At 45.0% G+C, this 27500-nt stretch overlaps 1 protein-coding gene across 1 annotated transcript in view; it reads right to left on the bottom strand.

The window, feature by feature from the left end:
* The window catches only part of LOC135560324 (protein sidekick-1-like), a 104742-nt gene that overhangs the window by 19633 nt on the left and 57609 nt on the right, over positions 1-27500 (bottom strand). The window contains exon 5 of the mRNA XM_065002188.1: positions 14052-14185. Within this exon, the coding sequence (XP_064858260.1) occupies positions 14052-14185 (134 nt within the window). The remainder of the gene's footprint in view (positions 1-14051; positions 14186-27500) is intronic.

Raw genomic sequence — 27500 nt, 5'->3', positions numbered from 1 at the left:
GGGCTTTGGTGACAAAATGGATGGAACTGTGATAGACTGCATCTAATTTGCTGAGTTGAGTGTTGGAGGCTATTGTGTAAATTACATCGCCGAAGTCGAGGATCGGTAAGATGGTCAGTTTTACGAGGGTATGTTTGGCAGCATGAGTGAAGGATGCTTTGTTGCAAAATAGGAAGCCAATTCTAGATTTAATTTTGGATTTGAGATGCTTAATGTGAGTCTGGAAGGAGAGTTTACAGTCTAACCAGACACCCAGGTATTTGTAGTTGTCCACATATTCTAAGTCAGAAACGTCCAGAGTAGTGATGCTGGGCGGGTGGGCAGGTGCTGGCAGCGATTGGTTGAAAATCATGAATTTAGTTTTACTTGTATTTAAGAGCAGTTGGAGGCCACGGAAGGAGTGTTGTATTGCATTGAAGCTCGACTGGAGGTTAGTTAACACAGTGTCCAAAGAAGGGCCAGAAGTATACAGAATGGTGTCGTCTGCGTAAAGGTGGATCAGGGAATCACCCGCAGCAAGAGTGATATCAATGACGCGACATCGTTGATATAAAAATAAATATATATATATATATGTTGATAGATAAAGAGAAAAGAGTTGGCCCAAGAATTTAACCCTGTGGCACCCCTATAGAGACTGCCAGAGTTCCGGACAACAGGCCCTCTGATTTGACACACTGAACTCTGTCTGAGAAGTAGTTGGTGAACCAGGCGAGGCAATCATTTGAGAAACCAAGGCTGTTGAGTCTGCCGATAAGAATGTGGTGATTGGTCAAAAGCCTTGGCCAGGTCTATGAGTACAGCTGCACTCTCTTATCGATGGCGGTTATAAGATATCGTTTAGGACCTTGTGGCTGAGGTGCACCCAGTTCGGAAACCAGATTGCATAGTAGCGAAGGTACGGTGGGATTCCAAATGGTCAGTGATCTGTTTATTAACTTCCTGGGACTAGGGGGCAGTATTTTGATGTTTGGATGAAAAACATGCCCAAATGAAACTGCCTATTTCTCAGGCCCAGAAGCTAGAATATGCATATAATTGGCAGATTGGGATAGAAAACACTCTAAAGTTTCCAAAACCGTCAAAATATTGTCTGTGAGTATAACAGAACTGATACTGCAGGCGAAAACCGGAGGAAAATCCAACCAGGAAGTGCCTCTTATTTTGAAACCTCTCTGTTTCATTGCAAATCTATCCTCCATTTAAAACATTATCAACCATATTCCTTTCCCTATAGCTTCCACAAGGTGTGAACAGTCTTTAGACATAGTTTTAGGCTTTTATTCTGAAAAATGAGCGAGAATGATCACTTTGCGTCAGTGGATAGCTGTGTGTCCCCAGAGTTTTGCGCGAGCAGCTTGGAGAAGACGTTTTCTCTCTCTCTCCTATTGAAAAAGCTACCGTCCGGTTGAAATATTATCGATTATTTATTGTAAAAACAACCTGAGGATTGATTATAAAAAACGTTTGACATGTTTCTATGAACTTTACGGATACTATTTGGAATTTTCGTCTGCCCGTCGTGACATGCACGAGCCTGTGGACTACTAAACAAAATTCGGCAACCAAATTGAGGTTTTTGGATATAAAAACCATCTTTATCGAACAAAAGGAACATTTATTGTGTAACTGGGAGTCTCGTGAGTGCAAACATCTGAAGATCATCAAAGGTAAGCGATTCATTTTATTGCTTTTCTGACTTTCGTGACCAATCTACTTTGCTGCTAGCTGTTTGTAATGTTTTGTCTGCTGAGAGAGATGTAAACGCTTGGTTTGCTTTCGCTGTAAAGCTTTTTTGAAATCTGACACGCCAGGTGGATTAACAAGAAGCTAAGCTGTGTTTTGGTATATTGCACTTGTGATTTCATGAAAATTAAGTATTTATAGTAATTTAATTTGAATTTGGCGCTCTGCAATTCAGTGGATGTTGAATGAGCTAACGGGATGGGTGCGCCAAGAAGTTTTTAACTTGGCTTTCGAAGCAGGGTAGTAAAGATATAGGTCTGTAGCAGTTTGGCTCTAGACTGTCTCCCCCTTTGAAGAGGGGGATGACCGCGGCAGCTTTCCAATCTTTGGGGATCTCAGACGATACGAAAGAGAGATTGAACGGGTTAGTAATAGGGATAGCAACAATTTTGGCAGATAATTTTAGAAAGAGAGGGTCCAGATTGTCTAGTCCTGCTGATTTGTAGGGGTCAGATTTTGCAGCTCTTTCAGAACATCAGCTGACTGGATTTGGGAGAAGGAGAAATGGGGAAGGCTTGGGCAAGTTGCTGTGGGGGGTGCAGAGCTGTTGACCAGGGTAGGAGTAGCCAGGTGGAAAGCATGGCCAGCCGTAGAAAAATGCTTATTGAAATTCTCAATTATCTTGGATTTATCGGTGGTGCCAGTGTTTCCTAGCCTCAGTGCAGTGGGCATCTGGGAGGAGGTGCTCTTATTCTCCAAGGACTTTACAGTGTCCCAAAACTTTTTGGAGTTTGTGCTGCAGAATGCACATTTCTGTTTGAAAAAGCCTTTTCCTAACTGCCTGTGTATTTTGGTTCCTAACTTCCCTGAAGAGTTGCATATCACGGGGGCTATTCGATGCTAATGCAGAACGCCACAGGATGTTTTTGTGCTGGTCAAGGGCAGTCAGGTCTGGAGTGAACAACGGGCTATATCTGTTCCTGGTTCTACATTTTTTGAATGGGGCTTATTTAAGATGGTGAGGAAAGCACTTTTAAAGAATAACCAGGCATCCTCTACTGATGGAATGAGGTCATTATCCTTCCAGGATACCCGGGCCAGGTCGATTAGAAAGGCCTGCACGCTGAAGTGTTTTAGGGAGCGTTTGACTGTGATGAGGTCGTTTGACCACAGACCCTTTACGGACGCAGGCAATCGCTGAGATCCTGGTTGGAGACAGCTGTATTTGGAGGGCAGGTTGGTTAAGATGATATCTATGAGGTTGCCTGTGTTTACGGATTTGGGTTTGTACCTAGTAGGTTCATTGATAATTTGTGTGAGATTGAGGGCATCTATCTTAGATTGTAAAATGGCCGGGGTGTTAAGCATGTCCCAGTTAAGGTCACCTAGCAGCACTAGCTCTGAAGATAGATGGGGGGGAAATCAATTCACATGTGGTGTCCAGGGCACATCTGGGGGCTGAGGGGGGTCTATAGGAAGCGGCAACGGTGAGAGACTTGTTTCTGGAAAGGTGGATTTTTAGAAGTAGAAGCTCAAATTGTTTGGGTACAGACCTGGATAGTAGGACAGAACTCTGTTTGGGTACAGACTCAGAACTCTGCAGTAGATTGGGTACAGACCTGGATAGTAGGACAGAACTCTGCAGGCTCTCTCTGCAGTAGATTGGGTACAGACCTGGATAGTAGGACAGAACTCTGCAGGCTCTCTCTGCAGTAGATTGGGTACAGACCTGGATAGTAGGACAGAACTCTGCAGGCTCTCTCTGCAGTAGATTGGGTACAGACCTGGATAGTAGGACAGAACTCTGCAGGCTCTCTCTGCAGTAGATTGCAACTCCGCCCCCTTTGGAAGTTCTATCTTGTCAGAAAATGTTGTAGTTGGGGATGGAAATGTCATGATTTTTGATGGTCTTCCTGAGCCAGGATTCAGATACATCCGGGACGGCAAAGTGTGCTAAAGCAGTGAATAAAACAAACTTAACAAATCAAATCAAAGTTTATTTGTCACGTGCGCCGAATACAACAGGTGTAGTAGACCTTAGAGTGAAATGCTTACAGGCTCTAACCAATAGTGCAAAAAAGGTATTAAGTGAATAATAGGTAAGTAACGAAATAAAAACAATAGTAAAAAGAGAGTGAAAATAACAGTAGTGAAGCTATATACAGACACTGGTTAGTCGGGCTGATTGAGGTAGTACATGTAGATATGGTGTAGATATGGTGTAGATATGGTGTAGATATGCAGATAACGTGAAACCAAGGCATTTACAGTTACAGAAGTCAACAAATGAGAGCACCTGGGGAATGGGAGTGGTGCTGGGGACTGCAGGGCCTGGGGAATGGGAGTGGTGCTGGGGACTGCAGGGCCTGGGGAATGGGAGTGGTGCTGGGGACTGCAGGGCCTGGAGAGTGGGAGTGGTGCTGGGGACTGCAGGGCCTGGAGAGTGGGAGTGGTGCTGGGGACTGCAGGGCCTGGAGAGTGGGAGTGGTGCTGGGGGCTGCAGGGCCTTGGGGAATGGGAGTGGTGCTGGGGACTGCAGGGCCTGGGGAATGGGAGTGGTGCTGGGGACTGCAGGGCCTGGGGAATGGGAGTGGTGCTGGGGGCTGCAGGGCCTGGGGAATGGGAGTGGTGCTGGGGACTGCAGGGCCTGGGGAATGGGAGTGGTGCTGGGGACTGCAGGGCCTGGGGAATGGGAGTGGTGCTGGGGACTGCAGGGCCTGGGGAATGGGAGTGGTGCTGGGGGCTGCAGGGCCTGGGGAATGGGAGTGGTGCTGGGACCTGCAGGGCCTGGGGAATGGGAGTGGTGCTGGGGACTGCAGGGCCTGGGGAATGGGAGTGGTGCTGGGGACTGCAGGGCCTGGGGAATGGGAGTGGTGCTGGGGACTGCAGGGCCTGGGGAATGGGAGTGTTGCTGGGGCCTGCAGGGCCGGGGGAATGGGAGTGGTGCTGGGGGCTGCAGGGCACACAGACACATAGACATACAGACATACAGACAGACAGACAGACAGACAGACAGACAGACAGACAGACAGACAGACAGACAGACAGACAGACAGACAGACAGACAGACAGACAGACAGACAGACAGACAGACAGACAGACAGACAGACAGACAGGATTGTCCTTATTTGACAGAGATTCTTCGGCTCCTTTATTGCATCATGATCTAAGCTCTCTAACAAGGAAAAGCATGGACACACACACACACACACACACACACACACACACACACACACACACACACACACACACACACACACACACACACACACACTCACCAACATCTAACGGTCAGTCATCCTTCCATCTTTCTGTTCACCAGGGTTTCAATTATAGAACTACACAGAGACTCGTTACAGAGAGAAAGAGAGATTGAAAATACTGTTCTACGTTACAGAGAGAAAGAGAGATTGAAAATACTGTTCTACGTTACAGAGAGAAAGAGAGATTGAAAATACTGTTCTACGTTACAGAGAGAAAGAGAGAAAGAGAGATAATATGAAGTGAAACAAGGCAACACACACGCCTCTAATCAGGCAGAATCACAGCTGGAATGAATGAAACCAGTGATTCATTTGTAATGTGACCAGAGGACCAAGTACAGTTGAAGTGGGAAGTTTACATAGACCTTTTGTGATCTCTCTCTCAATTTCAATTTAATAATTAAGAGCCTTTATTGGCATGGGAAACATACAGTTGAAGTTGGAAGTTAACATACACTTTAGCCAAATACATGTCAACTAATTTTTTCACAATTCCTGACATTTAATCCTAGTAAAAAATCCCCTGTTTTAGGTCAGTTAGGATCACCACTTTATTTTAAGAATGTGAAATGTCAGAATAATAGTAGAGAGAATGATTTATTTCAGCTTTTATTTCTTTCATCACATTTCCAGTGGGTAAGAAGTTTACATACACTCAATTAGTATTTGGTAGCATTGCCTTTAAATTGTTTAACTTGGGTCAAACGTTTCAGGTAGCCTTCCACAAGCTTCTCACAATAAATTGGGTTAATTTTGGCCCATTCCTCCTGACAGAGCTGGTGTAACTGAGTCAGGTTTGTAGGACTCCTTGAAAAAAAAAAAAGCTCACACACGCTTTTTCAGTTCTGCCCACACATTTTGTGTGTCTCTCTCTCTGTCTCTCTCTCTCTCTCTCTCTCTCTCTCTCTCTCTCTCTCTCTCTCTCTCTCTCTCTCTCCCTGTCTCTCTCTCTCTCTCTCTCTCTCTCTCTCTCTCTCTCTCTCCCTCTGTCCCTGTATCTGTCTCTCTCTCTCTCTCTCTCTCTCTCTCTCTCTCTCTCTCTCTCTGTCCCTGTATCTGTCTCTCTCTCTCTTTCTCTCTCTCGCTCTCTCTCTCTTTTTTTTGACAGACAGATGAACTTCAGGCTTCTTCTTTGAAATGGAACTGACATTTTAACTACTTATCAGATATGAAACAAACAGACAATCAGAATATCAGTCAAAAGTTTATGCTACAAAATCAACTCTATATGAGGTTTTAAAAAAATAGGTTATATTTGTCTCAACGTTCCATGACGTACACTAAGGCATTGCTGGCAGAATAGATGGATGCAGTTCAATGCATAATTAATATAACTCACCAATAGATTAGTAAACGTCGGCAAAACAAGTAGATGAAGTGTAAACAGCCTAATCAGCTCCGCTGTGGTGAGTAAAATGGTCAGAGAGGGAGGTGTTCTCTCATTTGTGTCTGGAAGTAGCTAGACAACCTTAGCCAGTTAGCTCGGGGTGCTTGGTTGGGACGAACATGCGTTGGCAGGCGAGCTGCAGAAGGTCGAGGACAATTTCCCCATCGTTTATCAGTGCAATTTCAACGACCAACTGGCTGAAAAACGTTTTTAATTTTTTTTTAGAAGGGTTTTATCTAATGTTCCTTGGGTTAGATTTGATCTCATCTTGTTCTGGATAGCATTAGTTGCTCTGGATAGCATTAGTTGCTCTGGCTGGCATTAGTTGCTCTGGCTGGCATTAGTTGCTCTGGCTAGCATTAGTTGCTCTGGATAGCATTAGTTGCTCTGGCTAGCATTAGTTGCTCTGGATAGCATTAGTTGCTCTGGATAGCATTAGTTGCTCTGGATAGCATTAGTTGCTCTGGCTGGCATTAGTTGCTCTGGATAGCATTAGTTGCTCTGGATAGCATTAGTTGCTCTGGCTAGCATTAGTTGCTCTGGATAGCATTAGTTGCTCTGGATAGCATTAGTTGCTCTGGCTGGCATTAGTTGCTCTGGATAGCATTAGTTGCTCTGGCTAGCATTAGTTGCTCTGGATAGCATTAGTTGCTCTGGATGCTCTGGATAGCATTAGTTGCTCTGGATAGCATTAGTTGCTCTGGATAGCATTAGTTGCTCTGGATAGCATTAGTTGCTCTGGCTAGCATTAGTTGCAGCATTAGTTGCTCTGGATAGCATTAGTTGCTCTGGATAGCATTAGTTGCTCTGGATAGCATTAGTTGCTCTGGCTAGCATTAGTTGCTCTGGATAGCATTAGTTGCTCTGGCTAGCATTAGTTGCTCTGGCTAGCATTAGTTGCTCTGGATAGCATTAGTTGCTCTGGCTAGCATTAGTTGCTCTGGATAGCATTAGTTGCTCTGGCTAGCATTAGTTGCTCTGGCTAGCATCAGTTGTGGATCTTGTTGCTGCTGATGTCCATAACTGAGGGAAAGAGAGCCTGGCTTTTCATGGTTGTTTGATCAACAAGGTGGTAAAGTTCTGTCAGAGGACTACCGTGGTGTTTCCATAGTTACAGAAATCCTTTGGATTTTGGGGCTTTTGGCTTTTGCCTGGAAATAGTGACAGGTCCTACTGCCTGGAAAAACACAGTCCAGTTCATAGTGAATGATGACAGGTCCTACTGCCTGTAAACACACAGTCCAGTTCATAGTGAATGATGACAGGTCCTACTGCCTGTAAACACACAGTCCAGTTCATAGTGAATGATGGCAGGTCCTACTGCCTGTAAACACACAGTCCAGTTAATATTGAATGATGACAGGTCCTACTGCCTGTAAACACACAGTCCAGTTCATAGTGAATGATGACAGGCCCTACTGCCTGTAAACACACAGTCCAGTTCATAGTGAATGATGACAGGTCCTACTGCCTGTAAACACACAGTCCAGTTCATAGTGAATGATGGCAGGTCCTACTGCCTGTAAACACACAGTCCAGTTCATAGTGAATGATGACAGGTCCTACTGCCTGTAAACACACAGTCCAGTTCATTGTGAATGATGACAGGCCCTACTGCCTGTAAACACACAGTCCAGTTCATAGTGAATGATGACAGGTCCTACTGCCTGTAAACACACAGTCCAGTTCATAGTGAATGATGACAGGCCCTAATGCCTGTAAACACACAGTCCAGTTCATAGTGCCTGTAAACACAAAGTCCAGTTCATAGTGAATGATGACAGGCCCTACTGCCTGTAAACACACAGTCAGTTCATAGTGAATAATGACAGGCCCTACTGCCTGTAAACACACAGTCCAGTTCATAGTGAATGATGACAGGTCCTACTGCCTGTAAACACACAGTCCAGTTCATAGTGAATGATGACAGGTCCTACTGCCTGTAAACACACAGTCAGTTCATAGTGAATGATGACAGGCCCTACTGCCTGTAAACACACAGTCCAGTTCATAGTGCCTGTAAACACACAGTCCAGTTCATAGTGAATGATGACAGGTCCTACTTCCTGTAAACACACAGTCCAGTTCATAGTGAATAATGACAGGTCCTACTGCCTGTAAACACACAGTCCAGTTCATAGTGAATGATGACAGGTCCTACTGCCTGTAAACACACAGTCCAGTTCATAGTGCCTGTAAACACACAGTCCAGTTCATAGTGAATGATGACAGGTCCTACTTCCTGTAAACACACAGTCCAGTTCATAGTGAATAATGACAGGTCCTACTGCCTGTAAACACACAGTCAGCTCATAGTGAATAATGACAGGTCCTACTTCCTGTAAACACACAGTCCAGTTCATAGTGAATAATGACAGGTCCTACTGCCTGTAAACACACAGTCCCGTTCATAGTGAATAATGACAGGTCCTACTGCCTGTAAACACACAGTCCAGTTCATAGTGAATAATGACAGGTCCTACTTCCTGTAAACACACAGTCCAGTTCATAGTGAATAATGACAGGTCCTACTTCCTGTAAACACACAGTCCAGTTCATAGTGAATAATGACAGGTCCTACTGCCTGTAAACACACAGTCCAGTTCATAGTGAATGATGACAGGTCCTACTGCCTGTAAACACACAGTCCAGTTCATAGTGCCTGTAAACACACAGTCCAGTTCATAGTGAATGATGACAGGTCCTACTTCCTGTAAACACACAGTCCAGTTCATAGTGAATAATGACAGGTCCTACTGCCTGTAAACACACAGTCAGCTCATAGTGAATAATGACAGGTCCTACTTCCTGTAAACACACAGTCCAGTTCATAGTGAATAATGACAGGTCCTACTGCCTGTAAACACACAGTCCCGTTCATAGTGAATAATGACAGGTCCTACTGCCTGTAAACACACAGTCCAGTTCATAGTGAATAATGACAGGTCCTACTTCCTGTAAACACACAGTCCAGTTCATAGTGAATAATGACAGGTCCTACTGCCTGTAAACACACAGTCCAGTTCATAGTGAATAATGACAGGTCCTACTTCCTGTAAACACACAGTCCAGTTCATAGTGAATGATGACAGGTCCTACTGCCTGTAAACACACAGTCCAGTTCATAGTGAATAATGACAGGTCCTACTGCCTGTAAACACACAGTCAGCTCATAGTGAATAATGACAGGTCCTACTGCCTGTAAACACACAGTCCAGTTCATAGTGAATAATGACAGGCCCTACTGCCTGTAAACACACAGTCCAGTTCATAGTGAATGATGACAGGTCCTACTGCCTGTAAACACACAGTCCAGTTCATAGTGAATGACGACAGGTCCTACTGCCTGTAAACACACAGTCCAGTTCATAGTGAATGATGACAGGTCCTACTGCCTGTAAAGACACAGTCCAGTTCATAGTGCCTGTAAACACACAGTCCAGTTCATAGTGCCTGTAAACACACAGTCCAGTTCATAGTGAATGACGACAGGTCCTACTGCCTGTAAACACACAGTCCAGTTCATAGTGCCTGTAAACACACAGTCCAGTTCATAGTGAATGACGACAGGTCCTACTGCCTGTAAACACACAGTCAGTTCATAGTGAATGATGACAGGCCCTACTGCCTGTAAACACAGAGTCCAGTTCATAGTGCCTGTAAACACACAGTCCAGTTCATAGTGAATGATGACAGGTCCTACTTCCTGTAAACACACAGTCCAGTTCATAGTGAATAATGACAGGTCCTACTGCCTGTAAACACACAGTCAGCTCATAGTGAATAATGACAGGTCCTACTTCCTGTAAACACACAGTCCAGTTCATAGTGAATAATGACAGGTCCTACTGCCTGTAAACACACAGTCCAGTTCATAGTGAATAATGACAGGTCCTACTTCCTGTAAACACACAGTCCAGTTCATAGTGAATAATGACAGGTCCTACTTCCTGTAAACACACAGTCCAGTTCATAGTGAATAATGACAGGTCCTACTGCCTGTAAACACACAGTCCAGTTCATAGTGAATGATGACAGGCCCTACTTCCTGTAAACACTCAGTCCAGTACATAGTGAATGGTAGTGAAACTCTTTCCCGCTCTATGTTTCTATATCTACACAAACTGTAGAGGTATAGAGGACATTATAGTGGAGGTCTAGAGGACAGTATAGTGGAGGTATAGAGGACAATATAGTGGAGGTATAGAGGACAGTATAATGGAGGTGTAGAGGGCAGTATAGTAGAGGTAGAGAGGACAGTATAATGGAGGTCTAGAGGACAGTATAGTGGAGGTGTAGAGGGCAGTATAGTGGAGGTGTAGAGGACAGTATAGTAGAGGTATAGAGGACAGTATAGTGGAGGTATAGAGGACAGTATAGTGGAGGTATAGAGGACTATAGTGTGTATACAGTATAGTGGAGGTATAGTCAGTACCTAGTGTAGGTATAGAGGACAGTATAGTGGAGGTATAGAGGACAGTATAGTGGAGGTATAGAGGACAGTATAGTGGAGGTATAGAGGACAGTATAGTGGAGGTATAGAGGACAGTATAGTAGAGGTATAGAGGACAGTATAGTGGAGGTATAGAGGACAGTATATGGACAGTATAGTGGAGGTATAGTGGAGGTCTAGAGGACAGTATAGTGGAGGTATAGAGGACAGTATAGTAGAGGTCTAGAGGACAGTATAGTGGAGGTATAGAGGACAGTATAGTGGAGGTAGAGTCTAGAGGACAGTATAGTGGAGGTATCTACCTGAGGACAGTATAGTGGAGGTATAGAGGACAGTATAGTAGAGGTATAGAGGACAGTATAGTAGAGGTATAGAGGACAGTATAGTGGAGGTATAGAGGACAGTATAGTGGAGGTATAGAGAGGACAGTATAGTAGAGGTATAGAGGACAGTATAGTGGAGGTATAGAGAGGACAGTATAGTAGAGGTCTAGAGGACAGTATAGTGGAGGTATAGAGAGGACAGTATAGTAGAGGTCTAGAGGACAGTATAGTGGAGGTATAGAGGACAGTATAGTGGAGGTAGAGTCTACCTGTGTATATACAGTATAGTAGAGGTCTAGAGGACAGTATAGTGGAGGTATAGAGGACAGTATAGTGGAGGTATAGAGGACAGTATAGTAGAGGTATAGAGGACAGTATAGTGGAGGTATAGTCTACCTGTGTATATACAGTATAGTGGAGGTATAGAGGACAGTATAGTGGAGGTATAGAGGACAGTATAGTGGAGGTATAGAGGACAGTATAGTGGAGGTCTAGAGGACAGTATAGTGGAGGTATAGAGGACAGTATAGTAGAGGTCTAGAGGACAGTATAGTGGAGGTATAGAGGACAGTATAATGGAGGTCTAGAGGACAGTATAGTAGAGGTATAGAGGACAGTATAGTTGAGGTATAGTCTACCTGTGTATATACAGTATAGTGGAGGTATAGAGGACAGTATAGTGGAGGTATAGAGGACAGTATAGTAGAGGTATAGAGGACAGTATAGTGGAGGTCTAGTCTACCTGTGTATATACAGTATAGTGGAGGTATAGAGGACAGTATAGTGGAGGTATAGAGGACAGTATAGTGGAGGTATAGAGAGGACAGTATAGTGGAGGTATAGAGGACAGTATAGTGGAGGTATAGAGGACAGTATAGTAGAGGTCTAGTCTACCTGTGTATATACAGTATAGTAGAGGTCTAGTCTACCTGTGTGTATACAGTATAGTGGAGGTATAGAGGACAGTATAGTAGAGGTATAGAGGACAGTATAGTGGAGGTCTAGTCTACCTGTGTATATACAGTATAGTGGAGGTATAGAGAGGACAGTATAGTGGAGGTATAGAGGACAGTATAGTGGAGGTATAGAGGACAGTATAGTGGAGGTCTAGTCTACCTGTGTATATACAGTATAGTGGAGGTCTAGTCTACCTGTGTATATACAGTATAGTAGAGGTATAGAGGACAGTATAGTGGAGGTATAGAGGACAGTATAGTGGAGGTATAGAGGACAGTATAGTGGAGGTATAGAGGACAGTATAGTGGAGGTCTAGTCTACCTGTGTATATACAGTATAGTAGAGGTCTAGTCTACCTGTGTATATACAGTATAGTGGAGGTATAGAGAGGACAGTATAGTGGAGGTATAGAGGACAGTATAGTGGAGGTATAGAGGACAGTATAGTGGAGGTCTAGTCTACCTGTGTATATACAGTATAGTGGAGGTCTAGTCTACCTGTGTATATACAGTATAGTAGAGGTATAGAGGACAGTATAGTGGAGGTATAGAGGACAGTATAGTGGAGGTATAGAGGACAGTATAGTGGAGGTATAGAGGACAGTATAGTGGAGGTCTAGTCTACCTGGGTATATACAGTATAGTGGAGGTATAGAGGACAGTATAGTGGAGGTATAGAGGACAGTATAGTGGAGGTATAGAGGACAGTATAGTGGAGGTATAGAGGACAGTATAGTGGAGGTATAGAGGACAGTATAGTAGAGGTATAGAGAGGACAGTATAGTAGAGGTATAGAGGACAGTATAGTGGAGGTATAGAGGACAGGATAGTGGAGGTCTAGTCTACCTGTGTATATACAGTATAGTGGAGGTCTAGTCTACCTGTGTATATACAGTATAGTGGAGGTATAGAGGACAGTATAATGGAGGTCTAGAGGACAGTATAGTGGAGGTATAGAGGACAGTATAGTTGAGGTATAGTCTACCTGTGTATATACAGTATAGTGGAGGTATAGAGGACAGTATAGTGGAAGTATAGAGGACAGTATAGTTGAGGTAGAGTCTACCTGTGTGTATACAGTATAGTAGAGGTCTAGAGGACAGTATAGTGGAGGTATAGAGGACAGTATAGTGGAGGTATAGAGGACAGTATAGTAGAGGTATAGAGGACAGTATAGTTGAGGTATAGTCTACCTGTGTATATACAGTATAGTAGAGGTATAGAGGACAGTATAGTGGAGGTATAGAGGACAGTATAGTGGAGGTATAGAGGACAGTATAGTGGAGGTATAGAGAGGACAGTATAGTGGAGGTATAGAGGACAGTATAGTGGAGGTATAGAGGACAGTATAGTGGAGGTCTAGTCTACCTGTGTATATACAGTATAGTGGAGGTCTAGTCTACCTGTGTATATACAGTATAGTAGAGGTATAGAGGACAGTATAGTGGAGGTATAGAGGACAGTATAGTGGAGGTATAGAGGACAGTATAGTGGAGGTATAGAGGACAGTATAGTGGAGGTCTAGTCTACCTGTGTATATACAGTATAGTAGAGGTCTAGTCTACCTGTGTATATACAGTATAGTGGAGGTCTAGTCTACCTGTGTATATACAGTATAGTGGAGGTATAGAGGACAGTATAGTAGAGGTATAGAGGACAGTATAGTAGAGGTATAGAGGACAGTATAGTGGAGGTATAGAGGACAGTATAGTAGAGGTATAGAGGACAGTATAGTAGAGGTATAGAGGACAGTATAGTGGAGGTATAGAGGACAGTATAGTGGAGGTATAGAGGACAGTATAGTGGAGGTATAGAGGACAGTATAGTGGAGGTATAGAGGACAGTATAGTAGAGGTATAGAGGACAGTAGAGTGGAGGTATAGTCTACCTGGGTATATACAGTATAGTGGAGGTATAGAGGACAGTAGAGTGGAGGTATAGTCTACCTGTGTGTATACAGGTTGTATACATGACTTGTCTTACCAGCCATGCTGAGGTAGACAGAGGGAGAGGTGTGGTTCTGTCCGGTCAGCCCGTTGACCGCCTGTACGTAGTACCGCCCCACGTCAGCCGTCCTGGCCGACAAGACAACCAGCTGATTGTCCAACGACATGGCTCTGTAGGAGAGACATAAAACCAGACAGGGATTTCAGTTTCTCCATAATATCACACACAACGTCCACACAACATACACACAACGTACACACCAATGTCCAAACAACGTCCACACAACGTCCACACAACATACACACAACATACACACAACGTACACACCAACGTCCACACAAACGTCCACACAAACGTCCACACAACGTCCACACAAACGTCCACACAAACGTACACACCAACGTACACACAACGTCCACACAACGTCCACACCAACGTCCACACAACGTCCACACAACGTACACACAACGTACACACAACGTCCACACAACGTACACACCAACGTCCACACAACGTCCACACAAACGTCCACACAACGTACACACAACGTCCACACAACAATATTCTGTATATTGAATATTGAGACAGAGAGATTGTGTACTCTATATTCTGTATATTGAGACAGAGAGATTGTGTACTCTATATTCTGTATATTGAGACAGAGAGATTGTGTACTCTATATTCTGTATATTGAGACAGAGAGATTGTGTACTGTATATTCTGTATATTGAGACAGAGAGATTGTGTACTCTATATTCTGTATATTGAGACAGAGAGATTGTGTACTGTATATTCTGTATATTGAGACAGAGAGATTGTGTACTCTATATTCTGTATATTGAGACAGAGAGATTGTGTACTGTATATTCTGTATATTGAGACAGAGAGATTGTGTACTCTATATTCTGTATATTGAGACAGAGAGATTGTGTACTCTGTATATTCTGTATATTGAGACAGAGAGATTGTGTACTCTATATTCTGTATATTGAGACAGAGATTGTGTACTGTATATTCTGTATATTGAGACAGAGAGATTGTGTACTCTATATTCTGTATATTGAGACAGAGAGATTGTGTACTGTATATTCTGTATATTGAGACAGAGAGATTGTGTACTCTATATTCTGTATATTGAGACAGAGAGATTGTGTACTCTATATTCTGTATATTGAGACAGAGAGATTGTGTACTCTATATTCTGTATATTGAGACAGAGAGATTGTGTACTCTATATTCTGTATATTGAGACAGAGAGATTGTGTACTCTATATTCTGTATATTGAGACAGAGATTGTGTACTGTATATTCTGTATATTGAGACAGAGAGATTGTGTACTCTATATTCTGTATATTGAGACAGAGAGATTGTGTACTCTATATTCTGTATATTGAGACAGAGAGATTGTGTACTCTATATTCTGTATATTGAGACAGAGAGATTGTGTACTCTATATTCTGTATATTGAGACAGAGAGATTGTGTACTCTATATTCTGTATATTGAGACAGAGAGGTTGTGTACTCTATATTGAGGAGATTAGTGTGGTTGCTACCTACAAGGATATGTCCACAAGGATATGTGTGTGTGTTTGTGTGTGTGCGCGTGCGTGTGTGTGTGCGTGCGTGCGTGCGTGAGTGTGTGTGTGTGTGTGTGTGTCAATAAGGAAGCAGTTTAGACAAGCCGCGGGCTGAATATTGAGCATCCTTGAGAAGTTTATATTGATATGGGACAAACACACATTATCGATCATAGTCTGCTGCTGGAAAAACTTGTTATGGCTTTACACCCCCTGCTATATTGTGGATAAAGAGCTACCTGTCTAACAGAACACAGAGGGTGTTCTAGAATGGAAGCCTATCCAACACAATCCAGTTAAAATCAGGAATTCCCCAGGGCAGCTGTCTAGGCACCTTACTTTTTTTTCAATCTTTACTAATGACATGCTACTGGCTTTGAGTAAAGCCAGTGTGTCTAGGTATGAGGATGACTCAACACTGTACACGTCAGCTACTACAGCTACTGAAATGACTGCAACACTTAACATAGAGCTGCAGTTAGTTTCAGAATGGGTGGCAAGGAATAAGTTAGTCCTAAATATTTCAAAAACGAAAAGCATTGTATTTGGGACAAAACATTCACTAAACCTTAATCCTCAACTAAATCTTGTAATAAATAATGTGGAAATTGAGCAAGTTGAGGAAACTAAACTGCTTGGAGTGAACCTGGATTGTAAACTGTCATGGTCAAAACATATTGACACAACAGTAGCTAAGATGGGGAGAAGTCTGTCCATGATAAAGCACTGCTCTGCCTTCTTAACAACTCTATCAACAAGGCAGGTCCTACAGGCTCTAGTTTCTAGCTTCTTAACAACACTATCAACAAGGCAGGTCCTACAGGATCTAGTTTCTACCTTCTTAACAACACTATCAACAAGGCAGGTCCTACAGGCCCTAGTTTCTACCTTCTTAACAACACTATCAACAAGGCAGGTCCTACAGGCTCTAGTTTCTACCTTCTTAACAACACTATCAACAAGGCAGGTCCTACAGGCTCTAGTTTCTACCTTCTTAACAACACTATCAACAAGGCAGGTCCTAAAAGCCCTGGTTTTATCGCACCTGGACTACTGTTCAGTCGTGTGGTCAGGTGCCACAAAGAAGGACCTAGGACTATTATATATAATAAATACAGAGCTATTGACTCTGAACAGGGCGGCACGGCTGGTCCTTAAAATGACACGGGGAGCAAAAATGAATCATGTGTTTATCAATCTCTCCTGGTTCTCCTATATCAACATTCTCTCTACACTATTATATAGAAACCCACCATCTCTCTACACTATTATATAGAAGGACAACCATCTCTCTATACTATTATATAGAAGGACAACCATCTCTCTACACTATTATATAGAAGGACAACCATCTCTCTACACTAATATATAGAAGGACAACCATCTCTCTACACTATTATATAGAAGGACAACCATCTCTCTACACTATTATATAGAAGGACAACCATCTCTACACTATTATATAGAAGGACAACCATCTCTCTACACTATTATATAGAAGGACAACCATCTATACACTATTATATAGAAGGACAACCATCTCTCTATACTATTATATAGAAGGACAACCATCTCTCTACACTATTATATAGAAGGACAACCATCTCTCTACACTATTATATAGAAGGACAACCATCTCTCTACACTATTATATAGAAGGACAGCCATCTCTCTACAACCATCTCTCTACACTATTATATAGAAGGACAACCATCTCTCTACACTATTATATAGAAGGACAACCATCTCTCACTATTATATAGAAGGACAACCATCTCTCTAAACTATTATATAGAAGGACAACCATCTCTCTACACTATTATATAGAAGGACAACCATCTCTCTACACTATTATATAGAAGGACAACCATCTCTCTACACTATTATATAGAAGGACAACCATCTCTCTACACTATTATATAGAAGGACAACCATCTCTACTATTATATAGAAGGACAACCATCTTATTATATAGAAGGACAACCATCTCTCTACACTCTCTCTTATATATAGAAGGACAACCATCTCTCTACACTATTATATAGAAGGACAACCATCTCTCTATTATATAGAAGGACAACTATCTATATTATATAGAAGGACAACCATCTCTCTACACTATTATATAGAAGGACAACCATCTCTCTACACTATTATATAGAAGGACAACCATCTCTCTACACTATTATATAGAAGGACAACCATCTCTCTACACTATTATATAGAAGGACAGCCATCTCTCTACACTATTATATAGAAGGACAACCATCTCTCTACACTATTATATAGAAGGACAACCATCAATAATAATATGAATGTCAATCTCTCCTGGTTCAAAGTGGAGGAGAGATTGACTTCATCACTGCTTGTATTTATGAGAGGTATTGACATGTTGAATGAACCCGAGCTGTCTGTTTAAACTACTGGCACACAGCTCAGACGCCCACGCGTACCCCACAAGACATGCCACCACATGGAACTCTATTACACATTTTGTTACAATACAGCCTTATTCTAAAATGGATTAAATAACACATTTTCCTCAGCAATATACACACAATATCCCATAATGACAATGTGAATACAGTTTATTTAAAAATGTAAATGCAAATGTATATATATATAAAAAAAAATAATCTAAAATACCTTATTTACATAAGTATTCAGACTCATTGCTATGACACTCCCCCCCCCCCTCTCCCTCTCCTCCCCTCCTCCCTCCCCCCCCTCTCCTCCCCTCCCTCTTCTCTCTCCCCTCCCGCTCTCTCCTTCCCCTCCCTCTTCTCTCTCCCTCCCGCTCTCTCCTTCCCCTCCCTCTCCCTCCCCTCCTCCTCTCTCTCTCTCCTTCCCCTCCCTCTCCCTCTTCTCCCCTCCTCTCCCTTCCTCTCTCTCCCTCCTGACACCTGATTCTTCAGGTCTAATCTCATTCTGGGTAATTTCCCAGCTGAGCTATCAGCCCTTACCCTATACACTAATACAACCAATACACTAATACAACTAACACACAGAGTCCCACTGTCCAAACTGACACACAGAGTCCCACTGTCCAAACTGACACACAGAGTCCCACTGTCCAAACTGACACACAGAGTCCCACTGTCCAAACTGACACACAGAGTCCCACTGTCCAATCTGACACACAGAGTCCCACTGTCCAAACTGACAACACAGAGTCCCACTGTCCAATCTGACACACAGAGTCCCACTGTCCAAACTGACTAACACACAGAGTCCCACTGTCCAATCTGACACACAGAGTCCCACTGTCCAAACTGACTAACACACAGAGTCCCACTGTCCAATCTGACACACAGAGTCCCACTGTCCAAACTGACTAACACACAGAGTCCCACTGTCCAAACTGACTAACACACAGAGCCCCACTGTCCAAACTGACTGACACACAGAGCCCCACTGTCCAAACTGACACACAGAGTCCCACTGTCCAAACTGACACACAGAGTCCCACTGTCCAAACTGACACACAGAGTCCCACTGTCCAACACACAGAGTCTGACAATCACAGAGTCCCACTGTCCAATCTGACACACAGAGTCCCACTGTCCAATCTGACACACAGAGTCCCACTGTCCAATCTGACACACAGAGTCCCACTGTCCAATCTGACACACAGAGTCCCACTGTCCAAACTGACACACAGAGTCCCACTGTCCAAACTGACACACAGAGTCCCACTGTCCAAACTGACTGACACACAGAGTCCCACTGTCCAAACTGACACACAGAGTCCCACTGTCCATTCTGACACACAGAGTCCCACTGTCCAATCTGACACACAGAGTCCCACTGTCCATTCTGACACACAGAGTCCCACTGTCCAATCTGACACACAGAGTCCCACTGTCCAATTTGACACACAGAGTCCCACTGTCCAAACTGACACACAGAGTCCCACTGTCCAATCTGACACACAGAGTCCCACTGTCCAATCTGACACACAGAGTCCCACTGTCCAATCTGACACACAGAGTCCCACTGTCCAAACGGACACACAGAGTCCCACTGTCCAAACTGACTAACACACAGAGTCCCACTGTCCAATCTGACTAACACACAGAGTCCCACTGTCCAAACTGACTAACACACAGAGTCCCACTGTCCAATCTGACACACAGAGTCCCACTGTCCAATCTGACTAACACACAGAGTCCCACTGTCCAAACTGACTGACAGTTAGTGTGTGTGAGAGAGAGAGAGTCAGGATACAGACTGTTTATCTAAGCATAAGGGGGGATGGAAAGAGAGAGGAACAGAGAGAGAAACTAAACTAGGATGAGGAAGGGAGAGGAAGAGAGGAGAGAACGGAGGGATGGAAGGTCAGACGCTGTAAAAATGAAATGGACGAGCGACTCTGTTTCCCGGGATACCGTTCCTCCTATCAACTGACAGCGTCACATTAATCTCTCCATTTCGAAGTACGCAGTCATTTCTCCACAACTTTAAAAGCGTCGGAATGGGCTGCAGGAAGTTCCCACATACAAGTCGTTTCCTTTCATATCAATGGAGGGAAGTGAACAAGTGCACGTTTTTTTTCGGGAGAAAGGAGAGATTATTGGGACGCAGATCATGTTGTCTGCTCACCGCAAGTCTGTGAAAAGCTACGATTCAGCAGGTGAGAGACAATAACACAACACAGGACAAGAGCCTCACTAACTGACCTGTGTTCAGCCTCACTAACTGACCTGTGTTCAGTCTCACTAACTGACCTGTGTTCAGCCTCACTAACTGACCTGTGTTCAGCCTCACTAACTGACCTGTGTTCAGCCTCACTAACTGACCTGTGTTCAGCTTCACTGACTGACCTGTGTTCAGCCTCACTAACTGACCTGTGTTCAGCCTCACTCACTGACCTGTGTTCAGCCTCACTAACTGACCTGTGTTCAGCCTCACTAACTGACCTGTGTTCAGCCTCACTAACTGACCTGTGTTCAGCTTCACTGACTGACCTGTGTTCAGCCTCACTCACTGACCTGTGTTCAGCCTCACTAACTGACCTGTGTTCAGCCTCACTAACTGACCTGTGTTCAGCCTCACTAACTGACCTGTGTTCAGCTTCACTAACTGACCTGTGTTCAGCCTCACTGTCCTTTCATATCACTGAACTGACCTGTGTTCAGCCTCACTAACTGACCTGTGTTCAGCCTCACTAACCTGTGTTTCAGCAGGTGAGCCTCACTCAACCAGTTCAGCCTCACTAACTGACCTGTGTTCAGCCTCACTCTGACCTGTGTTCAGCCTCACTAACTGACCTGTGTTCAGCCTCACTAACTGACCTGTGTTCAGCCTCACTAACTGACCTGTGTTCAGCCTCACTAACTGACCTGTGTTCAGCCTCACTGACCTGTGTTCAGCCTCACTAACTGACCTGTGTTCAGCCTCACTAACTGACCTGTGTTCAGCCTCACTAACTGACCTGTGTTCAGCTTCACTAACTGACCTGTGTTCAGCCTCACTGACCTGTGTTCAGCCTCACTAACTGACCTGTGTTCAGCCTCACTCACTGACCTGTGTTCAGCCTCACTAACTGACCTGTGTTCAGCCTCACTCACTGACCTGTGTTCAGCCTCACTAACTGACCTGTGTTCAGCCTCACTAACTGACCTGTGTTCAGCCTCACTAACTGACCTGTGTTCAGCCTCACTAACTGACCTGTGTTCAGCCTCACTGACCTGTGTTCAGCCTCACTAACTGACCTGTGTTCAGCCTCACTGACCTGTGTTCAGCCTCACTAACTGACCTGTGTTCAGCCTCACTAACTGACCTGTGTTCAGCCTCACTAACTGACCTGTGTTCAGCCTCACTAACTGAGCCTCACTAACTGTGTTTCAGCCTCACTAACTGACCTGTGTTCAGCCTCACTAACTGACCTGTGTTCAGCCTCACTAACTGACCTGTGTTCAGCCTCACTGACCTGTGTTCAGCCTCACTAACTGACCTGTGTTCAGCCTCACTAACTGACCTGTGTTCAGCCTCACTAACTGACCTGTGTTCAGCCTCACTGACCTGTGTTCAACTGACCCGTGTTCAGCCTCACTAACTGACCTGTGTTCAGCCTCACTAACTGACCTGTGTTCAGCCTCACTAACTGACCTGTGTTCAGCCTCACTAACTGACCTGTGTTCAGCCTCACTAACTGACCTGTGTTCAGCCTCACTAACTGACCTGTGTTCAGCCTCACCAACTGACCTGTGTTCAGCCTCACTAACTGACCTGTGTTCAGCCTCACTAACTGACCTGTGTTCAGCCTCACTAACTGACCTGTGTTCAGCCTCACTAACTGACCTGTGTTCAGCCTCACTAACTGACCTGTGTTCAGCCTCACCAACTGACCTGTGTTCAGCCTCACTAACTGACCTGTGTTCAGCCTCACTAACTGACCTGTGTTCAGCCTCACTAACTGACCTGTGTTCAGCCTCACTAACTGACCAGTGTTCAGCCTCTGGACCTTTCTCTCTCTCTCTGTCTCTCTCTCTCTCTCTCTCTCTCTGTCTCTGTCTCTCTCTCTCTCTCTCTCTCTCTCTCTCTCTCTCTTCTCTCTCTCTCTCTGTCTCTCTCTCTCTCACTCCCCCTCTCTCTCTCTCTCTCTCTCTCTCTCCGTCTCACTCCCCCTCTCTCACTTCCCGAGGGTAAGCAGCTAGGTTACTGATCGACGTCAGTGTGGCAGGTAATTAATAGTGTGATTATTGTATAATTAGAATATCTAACAGATGAGAAGACATTCTATCACTCTGATAACTCATACACTTTTACTGTCTTGTCAACTCTTTCTCGGGTTGACTATCTCCCTCCTCCCTCCTCTCTCTTCCTCTCTCCATCCTCTCTCTCCCTCCTCTCGCTTCCTCCTCTCTCTATCCCTCCTCTCTCTTTTTCCCTCCTCTCTCTTCCTCCTCTCTCTATCCCTCCTCTCTTTTTCCCTCCTCTCTCTCTCCTCTCGCTATCCCTCCCCTCTCTCTGTCACTGAGTCAGAGTGATGGGACCAGACAGCTGTTGCAGAGCAGACAGACAGAAGTAGATGATACAGGGGAAGAGAACACACACACACAAACAACCAAACACACACATGCACGCACGCACGCACACACGCACGCACGCACACACACACACACACACACACACACACAGGAGAGAGAGATTTATTGTGGGGAGAAACCAGAAAGGGAATGTTGAAGAGTTATGTACTGAGAGAGAGAAGAGATTAAAGGAGAAGAGGAAGAAGGATCAGCAAGATAAAATAAGACAGACAACACCTCCTACAACAAGACAGACAACACCTCCTACAACAAGACAGACAACACCTCCTACAACAAGACAGACACCACCTCCTACAACAAGACAGACAACACCTCCTACAACAAGACAGACAACACCTCCTACAACAAGACAGACAACACCTCCTACAACAAGACAGACAACACCTCCTACAACAAGACAGACAACACCTCCTACAACAAGACAGACAACACCTCCTACAACAAGACAGACAACACCTCCTACAACAAGACAGACAACACCTCCTACAACAAGACAGACAACACCTCCTACAACAAGACAGACAACACCTCCTACAACAAGACAGACAACACCTCCTACAACAAGACAGACAACACCTCCTACAACAAGACAGACAACACCTCCTACAACAAGACAGACACACACCTCAACAAGACAGACAACCTCCTACAACAAGACAGACAACACCTCCTACAACAAGACAGACACCACCTCCTACAACAAGACAGACACCACCTCCTACAACAAGACAGACACCACAACAAGACAGACAACACCTCCTACAACAAGACAGACAACACCTCCTACAACAAGACAGACACCACCTCCTACAACAAGACAGACAACACCACCTCCTACAACAAGACAGACAACACCTCCTACAACAAGACAGACAACACCTCCTACAACAAGACAGACAACACCTCCTACAACAAGACAGACAACACCTCCTACAACAAGACAGACAACACCTCCTACAACAAGACAGACAACACCTCCTACAACAAGACAGACAACACCTCCTACAACAAGACAGACAACACCTCCTACAACAAGACAGACAACACCTCCTACAACAAGACAGACAACACCTCCTACAACAAGACAGACAACACCTCCTACAACAAGACAGACAACACCTCCTACAACAAGACAGACAACACCTCCTACAACAAGACAGACACCACCTCCTACAACAAGACAGACAACACCTCCTACAACAAGACAGACAACACCTCCTACAACAAGACAGACAACACCTCCTACAACAAGACAGACACCACCTCCTACAACAAGACAGACAACACCTCCTACAACAAGACAGACAACACCTCCTACAACAAGACAGACACCACCTCCTACAACAAGACAGACAACACCTCCTACAACAAGACAGACAACACCTCCTACAACAAGACAGACAACACCTCCTACAACAAGACAGACAACACCTCCTACAACAAGACAGACAACACCTCCTACAACAAGACAGACAACACCTCCTACAACAAGACAGACAACACCTCCTACAACAAGACAGACAACACCTCCTACAACAAGACAGACACCACCTCCTACAACAAGACAGACAACACCTCCTCCAACAAGACAGACAACACCTCCTACAACAAGACAGACAACACCTCCTACAACAAGACAGACAACACCTCCTACAACAAGACAGACACCACCTCCTACAACAAGACAGACAACACCTCCTACAACAAGACAGACAACACCTCCTACAACAAGACAGACAACACCTCCTACAACAAGACAGACACCACCTCCTCCAACAAGACAGACAACACCTCCTACAACAAGACAGACAACACCTCCTACAACAACAAGACAGACAACACCACCTCCTACAACAAGACAGACAACACCTCCTACAACAAGACAGACAACACCTCCTACAACAAGACAGACAACACCTCCTACAACAAGACAGACACCACCTCCTCCAACAAGACAGACAACACCTCCTACAACAAGACAGACAACACCTACAACAAGACAGACACCACCTCCTCCAACAAGACAGACAACACCTCCTACAACAAGACAGACAACACCTACAACAACAAGACAGACACCACCTCCTACAACAAGACAGACAACACCTCCTATAACAAGACAGACAACACCTACAACAAGACAGACAACACCTCCTATAACAAGACAGACAACACCTACAACAAGACAGGTTAGAAGGAGAGTAAGAGGAGGAAGGTTAGAATAGAGAAAGAGGAGGTTAGAAGGAGAGGAAGAGGAGGAGGGTTAGAAGGAGAGGAAGAGGAGGAGGGTTAGAAGGAGAGAAAGATATGGAGGGTTAGAAGGAGAGAAAGAGGAGGAGGGTTAGAAGGAGAGGAAGAGGAGGAGGGTTAGAAGGAGAGGAAGAGGAGGAGGGTTAGAAGGAGAGGTAGAGGAGGAGGGTTAGAAGGAGAGGAAGAGGAGGAGGGTTAGAAGGAGAGGAAGAGGAGGGCTAGAAGGAGAGGAAGAGGAGGAGGGTTAGAAGGCTGAACCGCCTGTTACAATATCAACACAATCAGTTATTTTCCACCACATTAAAAGACCAAAGAAGCAATTCAATTAACTGGCCGAGAGGGAGAAGGAGGGAAAGGGAAAAAGAGGGAAGGCACATTTGAGAAATGGCGAGTTCAAGCAGTCATCAAAAGGAAAAGCTTCCTTTCTATCTTGTTTCTTTTTCTATTATTAAAAAGATGAAACAGTAAGAGATTGGATTCAAGTCACATAACACTATGTACTCTGCTGCCTGCTAGGACTGCTAGGGCTCTGACACTATGTCCTGCTAGCTAGGACTGCTAGGGCTCTGACAGTATGTCCTGCTAGCTAGGACTGCTAGGGCTCTGACAGTATGTCCTGCTAGCTAGGACAGCTAGGGCTCTGACACTATGTCCTGCTAGCTAGGACAGCTAGGGCTCTGACACTATGTCCTGCTAGCTAGGACTGCAAGGGCTCTGACACTATGTCCTGCTAGCTAGGACTGCTAGGGCTCTGACACTATGTCCTGCTAGCTAGGACTGCTAGGGCTCTGACACTATGTCCTGCTAGCTAGGACTGCTAGGGCTCTGACACTATGTCCTGCTAGCTAGGACTGCTAGGGCTCTGACACTATGTCCTGCTAGCTAGGACTGCTAGGGCTCTGACACTATGTCCCGCTAGCTAGGACTGCTAGGGCTCTGACACTATGTCCCGCTAGCTAGGACTGCTAGGGCTCTGACACTATGTCCTGCTAGCTAGGACTGCTAGGGCTCTGACACTATGTCCCGCTAGCTAGGACTGCTAGGGCTCTGACACTATGTCCTGCTGCTAGCTAGGACTGCTAGAGATCTGACACTAGGACTGCTAGGACTCTGACACTATGTCCTGCTAGCTAGGACTGCTAGAGATCTGACACTAGGACTGCTAGAGCTCTGACACTATGTCCTGCTAGCTAGGACTGCTAGGGCTCTGACAGTATGTCCTGCTAGCTAGGACTGCTAGGGCTCTGACACTATGTCCTGCTGCTAGCTAGTACTGCTAGGGCTCTGACACTATGCCCTGCCGCTAGCTAGGACTGCTAGAGCTCTGACACTAGGACTGCTAGGACTCTGACACTATGTCCTGCTAGCTAGGACTGCTAGGGCTCTGACACTATGTCCTGCTGCTAGCTAGTACTGCTAGGGCTCTGACACTATGCCCTGCCGCTAGCTAGGACTGCTAGAGCTCTGACACTATGTCCTGCTAGCTAGGACTGCTAGGGCTCTGACAGTATGTCCTGCTAGCTAGGACTGCTAGGGCTCTGACACTATGTCCTGCTGCTAGCTAGTACTGCTAGACTGCTAGGGCTCTGACACTATGTCCTGCTAGCTAGGACTGCTAGGGCTCTGACACTATGTCCTAGCTAGCTACTATGTCCTGCTAGGGGACTCTGACACTATGCCCTGCCGCTAGCTAGGACTGCTAGAGCTCTGACACTATGTCCTGCTAGCTAGGACTGCTAGGGCTCTGACAGTATGTCCTGCTAGCTAGGACTGCTAGGGCTCTGACACTATGTCCTGCTGCTAGCTAGGGCTGCTAGGGCTCTGACACTATGCCCTGCCGCTAGCTAGGACTGCTAGAGCTCTGACACTATGTCCTGCTAGCTAGGACTGCTAGGGCTCTGACACTATGTCCTGCTAGCAAGGACTGCTAGAGCTCTGACACTATGTCCTGCTAGCTAGGACTGCTAGGGCTCTGACACTATGTCCTGCTAGCTAGGACTGCTAGCTAGGACTGCTAGGACTCTGACACTATGTCCTGCTAGCTAGGACTGCTCGGACTCTGACACTATGTCCTGCTAGCTAGGACTGCTAGGGCTCTGACACTATGTCCTGCTAGCTAGGACTGCTAGGGCTCTGACACTATGTCCTGCTAGCTAGGACTGCTAGCTAGGACTGCTCGGACTCTGACACTATGTCCTGCTAGCTAGGACTGCTAGCTAGGACTGCTAGGGCTCTGACACTATGTCCTGCTAGCTAGGACTGCTAGGGCTCTGACACTATGTCCTGCTAGCTAGGACTGCTAGCTAGGACTGCTAGGGCTCTGACACTATGTGGCAGATGTAACTGCTAGGGCTCTGACACTATGTACTGTATCAGATGTAACTATTCAATGTCCCTCAGGCTCTTCCAAATACATATTTGTCGACAAGAGGAGCTGTTGCTCTTTTGCCCGTGATTATTTTTAGTTTTTCATCTGGGTTTAATAATCTAACATTTGGAAGACATTTTGTAATTTCTTTGAATAATGAATCTCTTAATGAATCTCTCTCTCTCTCTCTCTCTCTCTCTCTCTCTCTCTCTCTCACTCAGACTATCTGAGGGTGT

Source organism: Oncorhynchus nerka, linkage group LG15 (genome assembly GCF_034236695.1).
Source record: "Oncorhynchus nerka isolate Pitt River linkage group LG15, Oner_Uvic_2.0, whole genome shotgun sequence".
NCBI classification, from domain to species: domain Eukaryota; kingdom Metazoa; phylum Chordata; class Actinopteri; order Salmoniformes; family Salmonidae; genus Oncorhynchus; species Oncorhynchus nerka.
Note: the sequence above shows the minus strand (reverse complement) of the source record. Positions and strands in the feature narration are given on the sequence as shown.